General features: G+C 40.2%; 1 protein-coding gene across 14 annotated transcripts in view; it reads right to left on the reverse strand.

The window, feature by feature from the left end:
- Positions 1-13,990: 13,990 nt before the first annotated feature.
- MGAT4C (MGAT4 family member C) overlaps positions 13,991-18,503 on the reverse strand; it is a 340,955-nt gene continuing 336,442 nt past the window's right edge. For all 14 annotated transcript variants that reach the window (XM_045010744.1, XM_045010664.1, XM_045010673.1 and 11 more), the window contains 2 exons: positions 17,264-17,411; positions 13,991-15,289 (listed from right to left, as the gene is read on the reverse strand). In XM_045010744.1, the coding sequence (XP_044866679.1) occupies positions 14,133-15,289; positions 17,264-17,411 (1,305 nt within the window). In that variant the 3' untranslated portion in view covers positions 13,991-14,132. The remainder of the gene's footprint in view (positions 15,290-17,263; positions 17,412-18,503) is intronic.

An 18,503-nucleotide genomic window follows, 5' to 3' on the forward strand; every position in this document is an offset into this window, starting at 1 on the left:
TCCTTCAGCACCCTTGGATGCATTGCATCCAGCCCCATGGACTTGTGCATGTCCAGCTTTTCTAAATAGTCCTTAATCTGCTCTTTCACCACTGAGCGCTGCTCACCTCCTCCCCATACTGTGCTGTCCAGTGCAGCAGTCTGAGAGCTGACCTTGTCTGTGAATACTGGGGCAAAAAAATCATTGAGTACTTCAGCTTTTTCCACATCATCTGTCACTTGGTTGCCTCCCCCATTCAGTAAGGGTCCCACACTTTCCCTGACCTTCTTGTTACTAACATACCTGTAGAAACTTGTCTTGTTTCCTTTCACACCCCTTGCTAGCTGCAACTCCAGTTGTGCTTTGGCCTTCCTGATTATACCCCTGCATGTTCGAGCAATATTTTTATACTCCTCCCTAGTCCTCTGGCCAAGTTTCCATTTTTGGTAAGTTTCCTTTTTGTGTTTTTGTGATTTCTCTGTTAAGCCAAGTTGGTCACCTGCCATATTTGCTATTCTTTCTGAACATCAGGATGGTTTGTTCCTGTGCTCTCAATAAGGCTTCTTTAAAATACAGCCAGCTCTCCTGGATTCCTTTCCCCCTCATATTAGCCTTCCAGGGGATCCTGCCCATCTGTTCTCTAAGGGAGTCAAAATCTGCGTTTCTGAAATCCAGGGTCCGTATTCTATTGCCCTCCTTTCTTCCTTTTGTCAGGATCCTGAACTCAACCATCTCATGGTCACTGCTGCCCAGTTTGCCACCCACGTCTACTTCCCCTACCAATTCTTTCCTGCTTGTGAGCAGCAGGTCAAGAGGAGTATGGTGCCTAGTTGGTTCCTCCAGCACTTGCACCAGGAAGTTGTCCCCAACACTCTCCAAAAACTTCCTGGATTGTCTGTGCTCTGCTGTGTTGCTCTCCCTGCAGATGTCCGGGTGATTGAAGTCACCCATGAGAACCAGGGCCTGTGATCTGGAAACTTCTGTTAGTTGTCCGAAGAAAGCCTTGTCTACCTCATCCTCTTGGTCTGGTGGTCTATAACAGACGCCCACCATGACATCACCCTTGTCGCTCTTGCCTCTAAACTAAACCCAAAGACTCTCAACAGGCTTTTCTCCAGTTTCATACTGGAGATCTGAGCAATCATACCACTCTCTTACATACAGTGCAACTCCTCCACTTTTCTCCCCTGCATGGCAGCAGCCAATCAGGGTCCAGGAGGGTCATTTAAAAGGAGCTGCAGAATAGAGCAGTTAGTTGCTGCTGGAAGCTGGAGAAGAAAGGACTTCATGCATGGCTGGCTGAGGGAACTGCAGCACAAGGACAGCTAAGTGGGGGCAGGGACCAGCGGAGTGAGAGGCTGGCTGTTAAGACTGAGCCAAAGACAATTTGCTAACAGGGACCAGGGAGCAATGAAAGAGCTCCCGGCTGACTGCAGATACTGCATAGGGACTGAGCCTGGGGAGGGCTGCAGGAAGATAATGTCTACAGGGAGTAAGTCCTGGGGATACATCGCCATATCAGGGCTGGCTTGGTTTAAAGACCACAGACGCACCTAACTAGATTGGGTGCTTGTGGGAGTCAGGTGCCGACCTTGTTACAGTGCCACATGTTAGTTTCATAGACTCTAGCACTACTGCACTGTGCTTTTGTGCTATTTACCTGGGCAGCCATTATAATAGTATAATCCTTACGAGTAAGAGTTCCCTAGACCCATTTTTTAACAGATGTAACTCACATGAGATTCCAGAGAAGAAGAACCTCTTTTCTAAACAGGGGTCAAATAGTGGGTTAGTTTTTTATGGAGCTTTCAATAGTTTTGAATAGAGTTTCACTGAAGCATGTTCATAGTCTAATTTATATTATTTGCTTGTTCAAGAATATTTGAGTGAGCAACGTTTTGTTTGCAAACCTGCTTCAGGAAGCTCACCTGTGCTGAACTCAGGTTTATGATTAAACAAAACTGATAAATTAGGACCTACTGAAGTGAATGACTAGACTCCCATTGACTTCAATGGTCTTTGGATCAGGCCCACGGTATGTGATATTACAGAACTCTCTGGGAGCAGCAGTGTCATCCTCTTCTGTGGGTATGTCTACACTGCACACTAAACCTGGGCTCTGATTCAGGTGTGAGCCCAAGCCCCTCTTCCATCCAATTCCACATACAAAACAGCTTGTCTCAGGTCAGCAAGCATTCAGGACCCGGGTCCTAGCACCCTGGTAGGGTGCTGGGTCCGAGCCCAAATTGTGCTTGGACTCTGGTCCAAGCCCTGTCATTTTGCATTGTGGAAGCAGGTCATGCTGCAGACCTGAGTCAGAAGGTCTACGTAGTGCAGAATGGACATGTTAGCACAGCTGTGAGCCCCAGGTCCAGCAATTGTAAACCTAGGTTTACAGTGCATTGTGGATGCTTAAGCATGGGCTTAGAAACACTGAGTATGTCTACACTGCAATTAAACACCCATGGTTGGCCCATGCCAGCTGTCTAGCACGTACAAAGGTCTGGCTTTGGGGCTGTTTAACTGTGGTGTCAACATTCAGGCTTGGGCTGGAGCCCAGAAGGTCCCAGGGCTTGGGCTCCAGTCTGAGCCCAAGCATCTAGACCATAATTAAAGAGACCCTTAGCCCGCGAGCCTGAATTAACACGGGCCGGCCATGGGTGTGTAATTGCAGTATTGACATACCACTGAGTCCACAAGCCCAGGTTCCACAGACCCAGGCTTAGCGTACAGTGTAGACATACCCTTTGTGTCACTGCCCCTGCTCTTCTGAAAGCTGATTTCTCCTAGCAGCAGGGCAACTGTTGTTGCTGTGCTCTCTTGAGCACAAGGGCTGCTGTCTACCAGCATCCCCTTGACACACGGCACCAGAGAAGATACAGGTAATAGGTGGAACAATCATAATTCCTCTCTCTACCCTGGCTAGATGTGGAGGGGGATGCATATTGCACCAGACTAAATGGTGACCAGGGGTGGGGGAAGGGGGAGCTCACTAAGGAACTGAAAAGAACAATGCCGCCTGATAACCTTATTGGGACAATTCAGCACCACCCTCTGTTCTACATGGGTCAGTTTTTAACTGCCACAGTCTGGCCCAAAGTGGTTTTGAACAATTGAGATAGTAAATGGATAGAAAAAATGAGTTAAATTCATCATATGAAGTGGTTGTTACAAATACGTCAAGCTCTGCTAAGAAGACTGATGGGAAGTACCAGGTGTTCCCCTTATTGGCCCTAGCACAGCTAAATAAGAAATGGAACTGTAAAAGACAGTGATTGCTTGTGACATAATAAAGTACTAAAAAAAGGACTGGGAAAACAAACAAACAAAGCTAAAACAAAACATGGTCAATTAGCACTTAGGAAGCTGTTGCAAATAACAATCTATGCCAGAGCTCTGTTCTGAAATGCCATATGAGAGAACAGAGCTGGTTTCCAGCAAAATAGATAAAATGTGTACAGGTCTCCTGAAGGCTATAAACACTTTTACTAATTGATTATTTGTGTGTCTGTGAGAATTCTTTTGATCCAGTTTACTAAAACATTAGCCATACACACAGTAGAGAATAATTTCTTTGTCCTGAGTTTTATACACAGCTTGCATTACATCACTAAAGGTATGTCTACACTGCAAGAAAAAACCCACAGCACCAAGTTTCAGAGCTCAGGTTAACTGATTTGGACTCATGGGGTTTGGGCTGCAGTGCTATAAAACTGCAGTGTAGACATTTAGGTTCGGGCTGGAGACTGGGATCTGAGACCCACCCCTCCTTGCGGAGTCTCAGAGCCCAGGCTGAAGCCAGAACTGAATATCTACACTGCAATTTTATAGCCTTGCAGACTGAGCCCAGCAGGCCCAAGTTAGCTGACCCCGGCCAGCCACGGCTGTACAGTGGGTCTTTTACTGCAATGAAGATGTACCCTCAGGGCCAAAATCACAGGAGTAAAGGGAACAAGGGTTAACCATATGAGAGGATGTTTTGGAAGCTTCTGTATTCTTACTGTAAAAGAGCAATTCTCAAAGCATGGGGCATGGCCCCTTGAGGGCTATGGTAAAGGTATGAACTAGGAGTAAAATCCTGGCTCCATTTTTTTTGCTAGTATTGAATTAAGCATGTGTTGCTATTTCCATTATAAGATGTAATCAGACCAATTTATTTCCTTATAAAATACTTCTTTATATCAAATATTGCATGTCATAAAAGATCCAGGCTCAGGGCTTGCTCTTAAATGCTATTGGAGTTGCAGATTTGTATCAGTGTAACAGAGAGTAGAATCTGGCCCATAAACTAACAACAAAGAGGGATTTTGTTATTTGTTTAATAAGAGCTAGGAACTTTTCCAAGACATGCTGGGCAGCTTCGGCTGGGAGACCAACCAAAGAATGCTCACCAGATGGTAAAGGTTTCCATGTGGCTAAATTATGAAAAAGTTCTAAATCTATATAAACCAGAAGAGTAAAAGTAGAATTTTTCATTTCCTTGTACTTCATATGTAAAATAAAATAAATAATAATAATAAACAGAGAGAGAGAACTTGAACTCATGACAAGCTATAGGCCATGATTCACCACTGGAACTGAGTTATTAGCAATTCTACTTTCAGGTGTTTTAACACCAAGACATATTTTTCTTACAGGTAACCCCAAAGCATATTCCTGCCATGCCCCTCTGTCATTCCAGAAAGCACTGCCCTGAAAGGGGTCATTCAAGAAATAAGGGCAAGAGGGGTGCTTTCTGGGGAGTGTGGGGGTGTGCAGAGGAAAACCAAGGGAAAAAAAGGAAGTAATAAAAGTGTAGAAAAGTTTAAACTGATGTAACATGCACCACAATGACGCTGGGAGAAGATGTAAATTACACCAACTTCAGCCCCAACTCCTGATTTCACTGGGACTGTTTAACGTTAAACATGCACATAAGTGTGTGCCAGGTCAGGGACTTAGGGCCAGATTTTTTATGCATCTGAAATCAATTGAAATCAATGAGAGTGAGGTACCTAGATGCTTTTTGAAAAAATACACACCAGGTGCTCATCCACATCTTTAGGCACCTAAGTACCTTTAAACTCTGGCTCCTATCTAGACTCTCTAAGATTCTCCTCTGAACTTGACCCAGGACTTATCTTCTCCAAAATGGTGTTTTCCTTTGCGGTTAATGTTCTGTGACATTATACAGCACTGGAGTAAAACACCTCAGACAGAAACTGTCATCCAAATAAAGATGGGCTGGATCCAAAGCACACTGCAGTTAATAGGAAGAGTCCCATTGACTCCAACAGGCTTTGGATCAAACTCAGAGTGAGGAGCAGGAAATGGAAGACATATTCCATTGACGGGAGCCATCACTGGCAATGTGGCTTAGTTGTCTTTTTGTATTGCAACAATCAATCGGGTGCACTTTTCATTGCTACAGTTACAAGGGAAATAACTAAGGGCCAGATTCTGATAACTTTACTCATACTGAGTAGCACCTTATTCCACCAATAGCTCCATTACGGTGGGACTTCTCATGGTGTAAGGTACTGCTTGTAGTAAGTGTGGGTATCAGAGTCCTAAAATAAAGTAGGAGAAAGCTAGGGAAGTGAGAGCTACATCTAAACTTTCTTTTTTGAGAATTCTGACTATGGTTTGACATCTGTGGGATTTTAATATAACTTTAGCTTTAGATTCTGGCAAAATCTTTCAAAATTTTTCAAAATGTTATACAATTCTGTGAACATTCCAAAAAGCATTGCCAGAACGATTTGACTGCAAGCCAATTTGACTGTGTAAACAAACACAACCCTTTAGTTCATTGAGGAAGATAATGGATTAGGTCTTCAGAAGGTGTAAATTGGGGTAATTCTATTGAGTTAAACAGAATTGTGCTGATTTATGCTTGCTCAGGATTTGGTCCAATATAGCTGAGTAGAAGGAAGCATGTAATACAAGGAAACTTAGTTTCTGGAAGCAAAGTTGGAGGGATGTGCAGTTACGCTGAAGGCAAAAACTAATGAAAATATCAGGCGGAAAGACATTTTTTCCAGCAATTTAGCTTTACTTGCAAAAAAAATTCACATAGCCCTGGAGCAAGGATGATAACTTTTTTTTAGCAGAGTGGAAAGTTTAAATATAGTTGTTATGGATTCAAATCTGTCCTCTTAATATCATTTTTTAGGAGAATCTACCTTGAAATTAGAACAGAGTTGTGTCTCCTAAACCATGTGCTTGTCTTAAAACTATTATATGGCATTAAGTTAATCCCCCAATAAAAATATTTAGAAAGTTTTGCAAGTATTGCAAGTCAGGAATAAGTTAACTCTTATTTACAGGTTAGCTAAATATACTAATTATAATGCAACTGATATTCAGAAGAAAGGATCTCTGTTTACAAAAGACATGCCACATCTTGGCAAGAGGTATTACCCAGGAGGCTATGTTCTTTGGAATGTGACTAAATGTCAAAAGAAAGAGCTATTCACTGTGGAAAAACCAAAGCACAAATTATTTTTGACACATTAGTTTGATTAAAAAAGAGTCTCTCTCTTTAACTAGAGTGTCTGGAACTCAGAGTCTTTAGAAAAGGAGGAATCTGTAGCTTTGGGGGTTTTGCTGCATTTTTAATATATATAATTCTATTTACCTCTTCTACTGCCTTTTCCCTCCTCAAAGTCTTTCAGGAATTTTAGACTTTTGGGATGTTCAAGCAAACATTTTATCTCCTTTGGGGAATATTGAGTTCTACTTCAAATCCTCCTAAAAAAAAAGAATCTTTAAAGGAAGATTATGCTGGTGTGAACCTTGTCAGCTGCTCACGAAGTTGAAGACTCCATGGGTAAACAAAAACTTTCTGATTCCAGAAGAAAATAAGTGGGTTGGTGGGGGCAGGAGGCTGAGGCAAGACATGCTGGCTCTTAGACAGTTTTTTATGGGAAAAAACCCCAAGAAACTCCATCTTTGAAAGCCAACCAGACATTCACCAGAGAGATGAACTGATTTATTTATTTATTTATTTTAGAATGAGGCTATTCAGTTCCACGGAGGACAGAAAACTGGCTTAGCTCTCAAAAGCCAAAGAAAATTGACCCCAAGAATCTTTGCAGGACTGGTAAACAAAGCAATTTGACTTGCTGGATGTGCATGGGTATAGAGTAGCACATATTTTGACAACTGAAAATTGTATCGTCATTATCAATGCAGAGAGTGGGTTTGTTCACATTGTTCTCCTGGGGCTTATAAAATTGAATTATTGGCATGTTTATTGTCTTCCCAGTGGATATGCTATTTCAAAATAATGACCAATGGCCAAATGAAGAGATTAATGCTGAGAAATCAATGGTAACAGTAGATTTGATTTATTAAAAAGAGATAAGAGTCAATTTGCACCTTACCTCACCTCTTCCATGATTCTGATATGCTCAGTACTGAAATAAATGAGAGAGATAGAGTGGAAGGGAGGACACACACACACACACACACATATATATAATGTCAGGAAGTGTACTATGGGAAATACAAATTTAAATGTTACACAGGATCTGATATCTCATAAGTGGCAATGTATGAATCATAAAGCAATTGAATATAGCCTAAATGTAAAAAGCCAGTGACACTCAGTAGCTACTAAGTAGCAGCAAGAGGAGATGCGAGGCCCTGAAATTAGCCCTAGCAACCGCAGTTGTCATCAGTGCAGGTTGCATTGAGGAAAGTAGCCTCAAGGTTTTACCTTCACCTTCTTCAACTTCTGTGGTAATTCATCTAACATTGGGCTATCAGAACAATGCAGATACAAATCTTGAACTGCAAGTGAACATACCCCATTTGTCCAATTTTCTACAGAATTATGCCTTTCATTGCTAGAAAGAGGCATTTTTGGCAGTAGTTATATAAACTAAAATGTGGTATGCACAGTTAAAAGAACATTCTATAACCACTACCTGAAAGATGTTAGCACAAAAAGTCTTTTCATGTCATTTCATTTATTTTAAAATAAATTACAGGTACTATAGCAAGGATAAATAAGTATTTCCCCATGTCTGCCACAACTCTATTCATGTAGGTAGACAAGATTATTCCATTGCCGAACCACACTGACCTGAGTAGATTGCGAATACAATCGTTTCTGGGCCACATCTCTGAGCATGCCTAGGTCAATCCTTTTTAAAGGTGAACACATTATTTTCATTGAAGCAGCAAGAACAGGACAAAGCTTGGGCCATGTGGATGTCTCTCTGTAAAAGGATTAATGCAATATGCGGACAGGAAGAAGTATGCTATTCCTCTGCCTTTAAACAAGAAGTTTAATGGCTTAAGTGCAATTCCACAAAAGAAATATACCCGTTTGATCCAGTTGTCCAGCAACACATGGTTTCTTCCTCTACTAAATATATTTAGTTCTTGTATTCATTTTTTTTTCTTATTACCACGGCCTTGTGTGTATATGTCATCTTTTCAAACTGCTCACAAAAGATGCGGTATAACCACAAAGAAAGTTTGGATCCTTGTTTTAAAAATTAAACACCAACACTTTTTATAAGGTATCTGTTTACCCTTGGGAAATAAACTTAATTAAAAAAAAAACCTCACAAAAAACAAACAAAATAAAAAAGCTTTGCTCGATATAGTTATCCAGACAACCTCGTCCTAATAACAGTTTGTGTGATGGGGAACAGCCAACAAAATTGAACTTCATGCTTGTGAGGCTTATTTGCCAAACATAGTAAGAAACTGGATCATTTCATACAGAGATGGGGGAAATACAGCAATTCAAAGGCAACCAGAATTCAGATTTTAACCTAAGAACTCTGCAGTCCCAGAAGTCCTGATTTTCTAAAGCGCTAGGAAGAAAAAAGAAAATATGAGCGAATAAAGGGCAATTGGAAGGACAAAAGGAAGACATAGCTGTATCTAATGAGGTGAACAGAGGAAATAAAAATTTGCTTTTTTATGTTCAGACTCATTAGTTGAAGGCAGAATTCATACACACACACTTGTGCATAGGACCAGCACAAGGCTTGATTAACTATTTAAATCCCACTTAATTATCAAGGCTTAATTAGGATATAAATGATGTACAGGCTATTTGTTGGCTCTCTGTACAGGGGTGAATTTCACCCTGGGTCCTTAGTAGGCAGTTTGACAACTAGCAAATATCCAATAACGAATAAAAGCTGGCCCACTCTGTTTTGGATTTCTCTAAGTTTTATAGTAGTGACACACTAATACTTTCTCTTCTCAATCATCATTTATGGCAGTATTGATCCTGTCTCTATACAACATTGTTTTCAGAAGTACAACCCGCAACTGGCACTTAAGAAATAATACTGTAGATTAGGTAACACTGGAATAGATTCACTGTTTCAAAACTTCTAGAAGAGCCTCTGGAGGCAAGGTGGGAATGATGTCGCACTGCAGTAGAGCTATGATACAAAGAGCAACCAGCAAGGAGGCTACTTCCATTTCAGGCCATCTTTAGTGCTGAGAAGAAAAATGGAAACATAAGGACCATAGATTTTTGGTTTTAGTTCTGCATAAATAGTTACTTCATGAACCTTGAAATCCACACCTCCAAGCGTGAATATTACATAGCACTAATCCTGCTCCCATTGAAGCCAGTTGAAATTTTGCAATTAACTTCAGTGAGAGCATATGAGAAAGCTGACACAGTGGTTGTGATTCCAGTTATTTACCTTATTTAGAATCTGACAGAGAAAGGAATCATATTTGTTGTTTTCATTGGAATCCACTTGTATAACCCACCTGGGTGTTGCAAAGCACTGCACTGTGCCATATGAGAATGTGCTATTTTACATCATCTCATTATACATAATGTGTCACTGCTGTTAACTTCTAACTCATTCAAACATGCAGGGATCACCAATGCAGACGTCAGATGTGATTAATCAGTGGTGTCAATTCCACCAAGACTGGTATAACATTTCAAAATGAAGGCCGGTTGTATTTGCAGATAAGATGTCTAACCATGTTCCCTTTTACAGTTTTCCAAGGTGAAGCACTTTAATTTTGATTTTATTTTTAATCCAGTAAAGAAAAGGATCTTAATTTGCTTTCTTTAAAAAAACAAAACATTAACTGTGCCTAACACAACAGAATACTGGGTGAATGCTAAAACAGATCATATCAGATCAGACTGATGTAAAAACAATACATTCAGATAGCACCTTAGTGAAGTCTCTTCATTAGAGAATATACAGTACAAGGAATAAACAATGATATGGTGTAGCCAGACAACTACTTTCACTTGGATTTGTAGAGTAAACCACAGCAAATTAAGGCTAGATTCTTCCTCCTTACTCATATTAAGTAGTAGTTTACTCCTCAACTGGTTCTAGTCAAAGGGACTATCCATTATGAATAAGGATGGAAAAAACTGACTCTTAGTAAAGAAAAAAAAAGCCCACGGGCATTACATTTTAAGAAATCTATTTTCCCTTTGATGCACATATGCAACTCCAAGTAATGCCAGTGGAATTATACATATATGCCCAATGAAGAATAGATCCATTTGTATGCAGGCTACAGTATCGTATTTAAAAAATGGTTCTACATTTCCATTTCAGTACAAGGGAACTGGACATTTGATCCACAAATGAACACAAGAAGTACACAATAACGAAAACATAGGAACACCTGTACTCACCAGTGAATAGAACTGTGTGAAACTACCAATTATTTGCTTCTTCAGTAGTCACAAGTAAAAAGAAGAAAATCCAGTACCTTGGGGAATGTTGGTGAGAATTCACAAATATGATTAAATAGTGTCCCTTTTGCTAAGAAATAGCTTTTTTGCAAGATGCATAGCAAAATACTAACTTTTGAAAAACTCTTATTCTTGTAAATTTATTCCAGGTGGGGAGGGGGGGAAATCATCATTTTCAAAAAAATCATGTATAAAATTTGCCAGTCACATTCATAAAGATGAAATTTATCCTGATGCATAGGGACAGCATTAGTCCCACATAAGCCATGAAAATAGGCTTTAAATGGGATTTAACTGATGGAAAGGACCTTGTGCCATTCCTCTGCATTGGGGTGAATTTCACCCCCCAAAATTGTTGTCATAACTACAAAATAGTTTGTTTTTCAGTAAACATAGCAACATGTGCTTTTTTCCAGCTTCATTAATGATAAGATTTGGGGGGGGGGAAGGGGAAGGCAGGGAGGGGAAGCAGAGCTCAATAAATGATTTTTAAAATATTTACTATTTATGGTTTAAAAATAGCTATTAAATTACTTCAGGTTAGTGCAGAGAACATTTAATTTATTCTAAAACATTCAAATTGAATATGGCTTTGATTGCATGGGCATCTAAAGCCTTGGGATTGTGTTTACAATCTGTGCTAATTCAAAATGTATTTGTTTTGGAAACAGCACATTTATATATAACCAGGTAGCTAGTTTCTACACCAGTTTTCAGGTATTCAGTGCTCCTTATTGAAATTTCTTTGTCACTAATGGTAAATGAAGCAAAAAAGGAATTTATTGTGTGTTTAAAGGAGTATTAGGGTTGACCATAAAATTAACTGGTTACCATGGAAAATAATTTGAAATATAAATAGCAAGTCTTTCATGTATATTTAGATAAGTATTGGTTTAAGCTTAGTGGGTATTTTTAATTTAGCTAAACTGCAGTGGTGTCTGAAGTTGAACTGCCAAACTGTATTTAAAATATCGTGTTTTCACAGAGATTAGAGTCCTGGGTAGGTATTAAGAAACAAGAGAAACAAAGACTCTTCTCTTTGGGAAGGGGACACTTTTGTGTACTTTGTAAAGGTATTTACTAGACCATCTATTTTAAAGTACATTGCTGCTGTAAGTAGGGATTTGCCAAACCTGCATCTGAATTTAGTAGGATTTATGAATCAGGAAAAGCAATTAGATTGCTGCTTCTTGTAGACCTGTGAATAATCTGCCCTTATGAAATAGCCATTTCAGGCTTGCTAGTATGCAGAGCACAATATTCAGTTCACTTCCACTTGGAGTTTTTGGTCAGTACAGGCATTCTTGCAATTTAATCCTTACCTCCTAGATTCAACTGAAACCAGCACATGCAATTTGATGATTACCACAATATTCATGAGACTAGTAATATAGTGTTTGTCTGTGCTGCTATTGATATACTTGTGTAGCTCCCAGTATCTTTAAAGAAAGTTTTCAGAATGCCTTAAAGAATAATAAGATCTCCTCTGGCCTGTGATGGGACACTAGATAGGGTGGGATCTGAGTTACTACAGAGAATTCTTTCTTGGGTGTCTGGCTGGTGAGTCTTGCCCACATGCTCAGGGTTTAGCTGGTTGCCATATTTGAGGTCGTGAAGGAATTTTCCTCCAGGACAGATTGGCAGAGGCCCTGGGTTTTTTTCGCCTTCCTCTGCAGTGTGGGGCATGGGTCACTTGATGGAGGATTCTCTGCACCTTGAAGTCTTTAAACCACAAGTTGAGGACTTCAATAGCTCAGACATTGGTCAGGGGTTTGTTAAAGGAGTGGGTGGGTGAGATTCTGTGGCCTGAGTTGTGCAGGAAGTCAGACTAGAAGATCATAATGGTCCCTTCTGACCTTAAAGTCTATGAGTCTATGGTAATCCAGATGTGTTTATATATAATATATATTGTATACATATGGGGTCTGATTCTGTGAGGTATTAAAGCTCACAACTCCCACTGAAGTCAATAGGAATGGAGGACAATCAGCCCCTGTCAGTAGGTGCTCAGCACCTCAAAGGAACAGGTCTAGGTAGTATATAAATATATAGACCAAAACATCATCTGGGGACATCATCTGAGCTCCTAAGACAATTTATTCAGCATTGAAAAATCTGAAAAAATTCACAACTAACTTGACAAAGTATTTACTTCTCATACATCCAGCAAAACCAAGATTCTTGCTTTTGCAAATAGTAGGAGATGTTTCACACAGCACTATTGCAGAGACATCAACCAGGGAAGATCAGTGATCACCTTCAGCCTCTACTGCTGAACCTTATAGATCTTTCATTTGCATTGGATGAGAGATGGACATCTAAACCAGTGGTGGGCAACCTGTGGCCCATCATGATAATCTGATTGCTTCCTGCAGCTCCCATTGGCTGGCAATGGCGAACCGCGGCCACTGGGAGCTGCGGGGGGCCATGCCTGCAGATGTTCAATGTCAGCAATCAGATTACCCTGATGTGCCCCAGGTTGCCCACCACTGATCTAAACACTGAGTACAAAATTCTTCTCTTGGACCATATGGTAGTGCTCAGCTTTGTGCAGTTCTCCCACTGACATCACTGGGAGCTCTGAATGTGCTGGAAGAGAGAATATTAAAGATGAAAACTACTGCCATGCAAATCCAAAAGGATATTTTTGTCCTTAAAGCTCAGGGGCTGATCCTGCAGTCCTTATTCAAGCAAAACTCCCATTGACCATGTGACTGCTTGAATAAGGATTGCAGGGTTGGTCCCCATGTGACAGAAAATACAACTGGTGACACATTTCAATGCCAGGACCCTGGGAGAAGAACAAAGCATATTTGTTGAGACAGGATAGTGAATGCAATTAACTATTTTTACAGTATTGTCATGTCAGAGCTATAACTGTACATGTATTTTCATTTAAAATAAGTTGCAATGTTTAACCACACTGTTTTCTTACAGTGCTCAAATGAAATCGCAAGCTCCATTAACGGACTTTCATTATCACAACCGTCTTTCACACAAATACACCACCAACTATTGTACAAACATGTACTAACATCTGATTATTAATTTATATGTGGATATGATGGAGTCAAATTTCATCTGACAACATACTGGTCAAAGCCTACAAAACTTCTGAATAATGGAAAAGCATTGGCTTTCTTTAGTACAGCAGTTTTTCCCGAAGGAGAAATTAAAATAAAAGAGAAGGATTTCTGAATCTTAAGTGATGGATGAGAACTTGTTTGCATTTCCTATAAAATTCAAACATTCCAACAAACTAGTGTTTGTATATTGCCTGGCGGACTAGTACAAAATAAATTGCTTTTGCTTGTTTTATGATTTCCCCAGATTTCCAGTGTCAATAGTAAATAATTGGAAGTCAGTCAGTCTCCTTGGGGAATGACACCAGTTGGGACCCAACCGATGGCATTCACTCCACCACGAAAGGAGGAGGACCAGCTTCAGTAATTTTGCCTTATTGATTTAGTGGCTGAGAAGTCCAAATACTAATGCTCCTAATGATCAGCCATTCTTTTTGACTTTTGGTAACAAGTATTCTCATGCAGTTAATATCAAACAGAACTTTGTGCTCCACATCTGTCATTTCAAAATTTCCATTTTTGAACTCCCCTAGTCTCAAGTAAGTAGTACATTGCCTCCCTTTTTTGCTCCCTACAATCTTTTCCCCAACTTCCAGGGCTCCATGATGCAAGATGTCATTTTGCCGGTCTTCTGTTCCAGTGATAACTTTAATTTTACTGATTTTAATAGGCTTTTCAAATACAATCACATAAAGATCTCCAGTAGAAGGAGCTTTTCCCCAGAAGTACTCATCAATGCTGCTGTAAGCCTTGCTTGCCTCGTAGTTTTCAAATACATTCATGTTGGTGTGAAGATTTGCGGGCGGGTTGTCAGGGATGTCAAACGAATCCTCTTCAAAGTCGTCATCCTTTAGTTTGTTCTCAGCTCCTTTGTAGGATGAATAATATCCCATGTGCTGGAACAGAGATGGCTTAAAGCGGATGACATCCTTTTGAGCTAACAACCCACGGAAATGGATTAGCAGCCAATCACAAGGCATTTCCTGGTAAAACATCAGCAAAAAATGAGCCAGGCGCGGGAGGTCATGGGAGTGGTATAGCTTTCCAATATAGCCCAGTTTGGAAAACTCCAGAGTCACCCAATAGGAACCTTCTCGTGAAGTAATTACTTTCTTAACAGCAGTCAAGAAGTTTTTAGAGCATCGAACGTCATCTTCTAGCATGACATAATAATCAGAAAGATTAGCACAAAAGTTAAGCAGGAAAGCATAATCTACATTTTGTTTCGATCGGAACTTCACACGGTCTTCTGGGTCATTGTAATTTCTCTTAAGGCCATCCAGTACTGGATAGTACTCCTCAGGGGCATGGATAACCATTAACCTGCCAGCAATGATGTGATGAGCAAATTTCTGTGAAATATCCTGGACCATCCCTTCACACCAGGATGAGTCAAAATCTGCTAGGTGAACCACCACAGTAATTTCCTTCAGTTCCTCATAACTTGACTGCTCAAATATGGACTTGATCGTCTCGAGCAAATAATTCCCCTTTTTCCGTTTGACTGAGGATAGTCCAATTGTAAGATACCCTGTGCAAAAGAAAATTCAGACAGAAAGATTAACTGAACGTGAATCAGGCTTTGAAAATCATACAGCAACAAAGCTAGCCTCCAGGCCTGTAGTGTACTAAATAAACCTTCTGAATGATGACGTCTGGGATGTTTGATATGTAAACATATTAAGCTGTATGCTACAAAGACTGTTCTATGCTTTTTCATGAAAGAAGAATTATATTGTAAGCAATCTGACATATGGAGACTATTGAATTAAACATTAGTTTCTTAACTGCAAGAAGTGTTGTGAAATGGACTAAAGCCAAAGTGATGTGTGCATATATGCCTATTAGAAAAAAAGAAATACATATAGACAATGTTAAAGCTATAAAGAAAAGGGATTGAAAAGTTATGGATCGCAAATTGTTCTTAAGTCAAGCCATTATGAAAAATAGCACAAAAGTATAAGTTAAAGAATAATCACCTTGCTTTTACCATTTTATGGTACCATAACAAGCTTGATTACATTTATACATATTTTTGAGGATTTCTAAACTTTTCATGGATGATTTCGTCTAGCATTTTCAGTTTTAAAATATTTCCCAATTCTCTAATTTTTCCTTGTTAGAATTCCTATTACAAACTTCCTTCATATTTTCAGTAAGAAATAGACTAGGGTATTGATTTTGAGACAAGTAAATCAGATTTTACTTAAAAGTACAATACAATTTACTACTGAATATTATACCTTTCTATATATATATAAGTAGTATATATATATATATATAAGTATATATAAGTAAAAGTAGTTCTATAAGTAGTTTTTAGTGCATTTAAAATCTTTTGCGTGAGATTTTGCCTTCTGCAGTATTTTGAAATAGCTCTTCTTGCACATGTGCATACAGAATTAGCTTAATTCTTTCAGATATTTGTTAACATGTACTCCAAATCTATTATTAGAATCTAGCTGTTTGGATGGAATGCAATCTCTGTTGGAATTGCGAGCAACTACATTTTTAAGAAAATCAGTTTATCCCCATATTTTCTGTAAAAAATAGGTTCATGTTAAAACTAGTATGCTTCCTTTCCATTGCAGCTGACCAAAACGCGACGTAAATGTTTTGATTTGCAAAATTTTGCAGATAATGTGAGCATGGGTGAAATATTGCGACCATGTTCCAATGAGGTGTTCTGTGGCCTTCCTCTAAGCTGTCTACTCAAAATGGAGTTGTAGTGGGGTGTAGTACAAATGCTATCAGTCATCAGCACTGCCTGCACAACCCCAAACTTCTCAAACCTTATTTCAACTAAAATTTACATTGCAACCCAGTCCTAGGAAGACCAGCAACTCACAGATGTCTTATTTTTCTCTCGGTGCGTGGACTTATGCATTGGCTATATGCTTGGACTTCTCCATTCTGACCCTCATCTCCTTTGTTTGTGTGCGTGAAATGACTGATTTGGTGCCCCAAGGTGACCTGTCAAAAGCCAAATATTGGCATGTTTCAGTGTGAGGGTGAAAGTCTTGACTCCTGCCTAAAGTGAGAATATTAACGAAATGAGGTGGATGAGACAATATCTTTTATTAGACCAACTGCATAAAGTCAGAATAACCAGACTATTTGGAACTGTCCTACCTGGAGCCTGAGTGTAGGAAAATCTACTCCGCTCCCCATTGCAGGCTATAGTGCTGTGGCTCAGTCCCTTTATGGTCCCAGCTTATGGAATGACCTTCATGCCCTATATATGGTTGTTCCCAGCTATAGGATCCACATAAGTGAGGATTCAGTGGTTCTACCCATCTCAATCCATGGAGACCCAGAAGTGCACCTACATTGTTCCCCTGTGCAGAAGTACCATGGGAAATCTATGGAGCAGGCAGCATTGTGAATGTCACTGTAGGTCAAAGAGTTTTCACATAGTTCTAAAATGAAATAATTAATGTATGTAAAAAAAAGTCTGAGGTAACATCTTATTTCATTTAATGAAAGTCAGATTCTGGTTACTTACTTTTCCTTGGCAAAGGTGTGCCAGCTAGGTAGCGATAGGAAACATTTATAGATCCTGAGAAATTTGACAAGTCTTTAAAAGTGTGAACATAGCGCTCCGAATTAAGTTGGTGTGTGGCTGTTTCTCTGATTAATTGCTTGTCCCCTTCCTAGTAATATGAAAAGAGAAAGAATGAGAGTGCCTGGGAAGGGGAATACACAGAGAGAAATACATTTGTGAATGCCGGCCACACAGACAAGGGGGGCAGACAAATTTCAAAGAATAAACTTTTTCAAAGTTAGTTTTCTGGAAAATATTTAAATCTCACCTCATTTTAAAAATCCGTTATCTGAATATTATATATTTTTGGTTACAATAAATCTATCATATAGTTTCAGATTTGGAAAGAGAAAAAAGCCTTTTGGCAAAGAAACATTGAAGATCTAGTTTTCTAGAAGAATTGAGAGCACTACAGTATTGCCAGAAAAGTGCTGCTATATTCAAAGTAGGACATAATCCCCCTTGACAGTACAGTGGGGAAGTGTTTAACTTTTGTTTTTTTGTAATATTAGAAACTGGTTTAGATGAAACATGAAATAATATTCTCAGACCTAAGGCAAGACTGTACCACTTTGGCACTTTCCTGAGTACGGACCATTCCTTCCCCAGATCCTTGATGTGCAGGGGAAGTGCACAGACTGCACTATGCTGAAGGATGCTGGTGCCTGTACCCACTGCGTGCCCTGCCACCAAAATAGACTGGTGCAGAGAAAGGGTAGGATTATGGCCCTGCCCCCTTCCCATCTCGCCATTTCTCTTTGAGTTGAGGCTCTCCATACCACTATGGCAGCGGTGGGCAAACTACGTCCCGCAGGACCCTCCTGCCCGGCCCCTGAACTGCTTGCCCAGGAGGCTCACCTCCGGCCCCTCCCCTGCTGTTCCCCCTCCCCCACAGCCTCAGTTCACTGCGTCGCTGGTGCAAGGCTCTGGGTGGCGAGCTCCTGGGGCAGCACAGCTGCAGAGCTCGGCCTGACTCGGTGCTCTGTGCCGTATGGTGCATGGCTGGCTCCAGCCAGACGGCGCGGCTGCAGCACCGCCAGACACCAGTACTCCAAGCAGCATGGTAAGGGGGGGGGCAGGGGAGTTTGGGGTGGTGGTCAGCATGGGCGCCAACTTATATGGGCTCGTGGAGCTAAAGCCCCAGGAATATTCAAAATCAGGGGCTCTGCTCCACCAATATTTGGAGCTAGGTTTCGCCCCT

This window comes from Mauremys mutica, chromosome 1 (assembly GCF_020497125.1).
Source record: "Mauremys mutica isolate MM-2020 ecotype Southern chromosome 1, ASM2049712v1, whole genome shotgun sequence".
Lineage (NCBI taxonomy): Eukaryota > Metazoa > Chordata > Testudines > Geoemydidae > Mauremys > Mauremys mutica.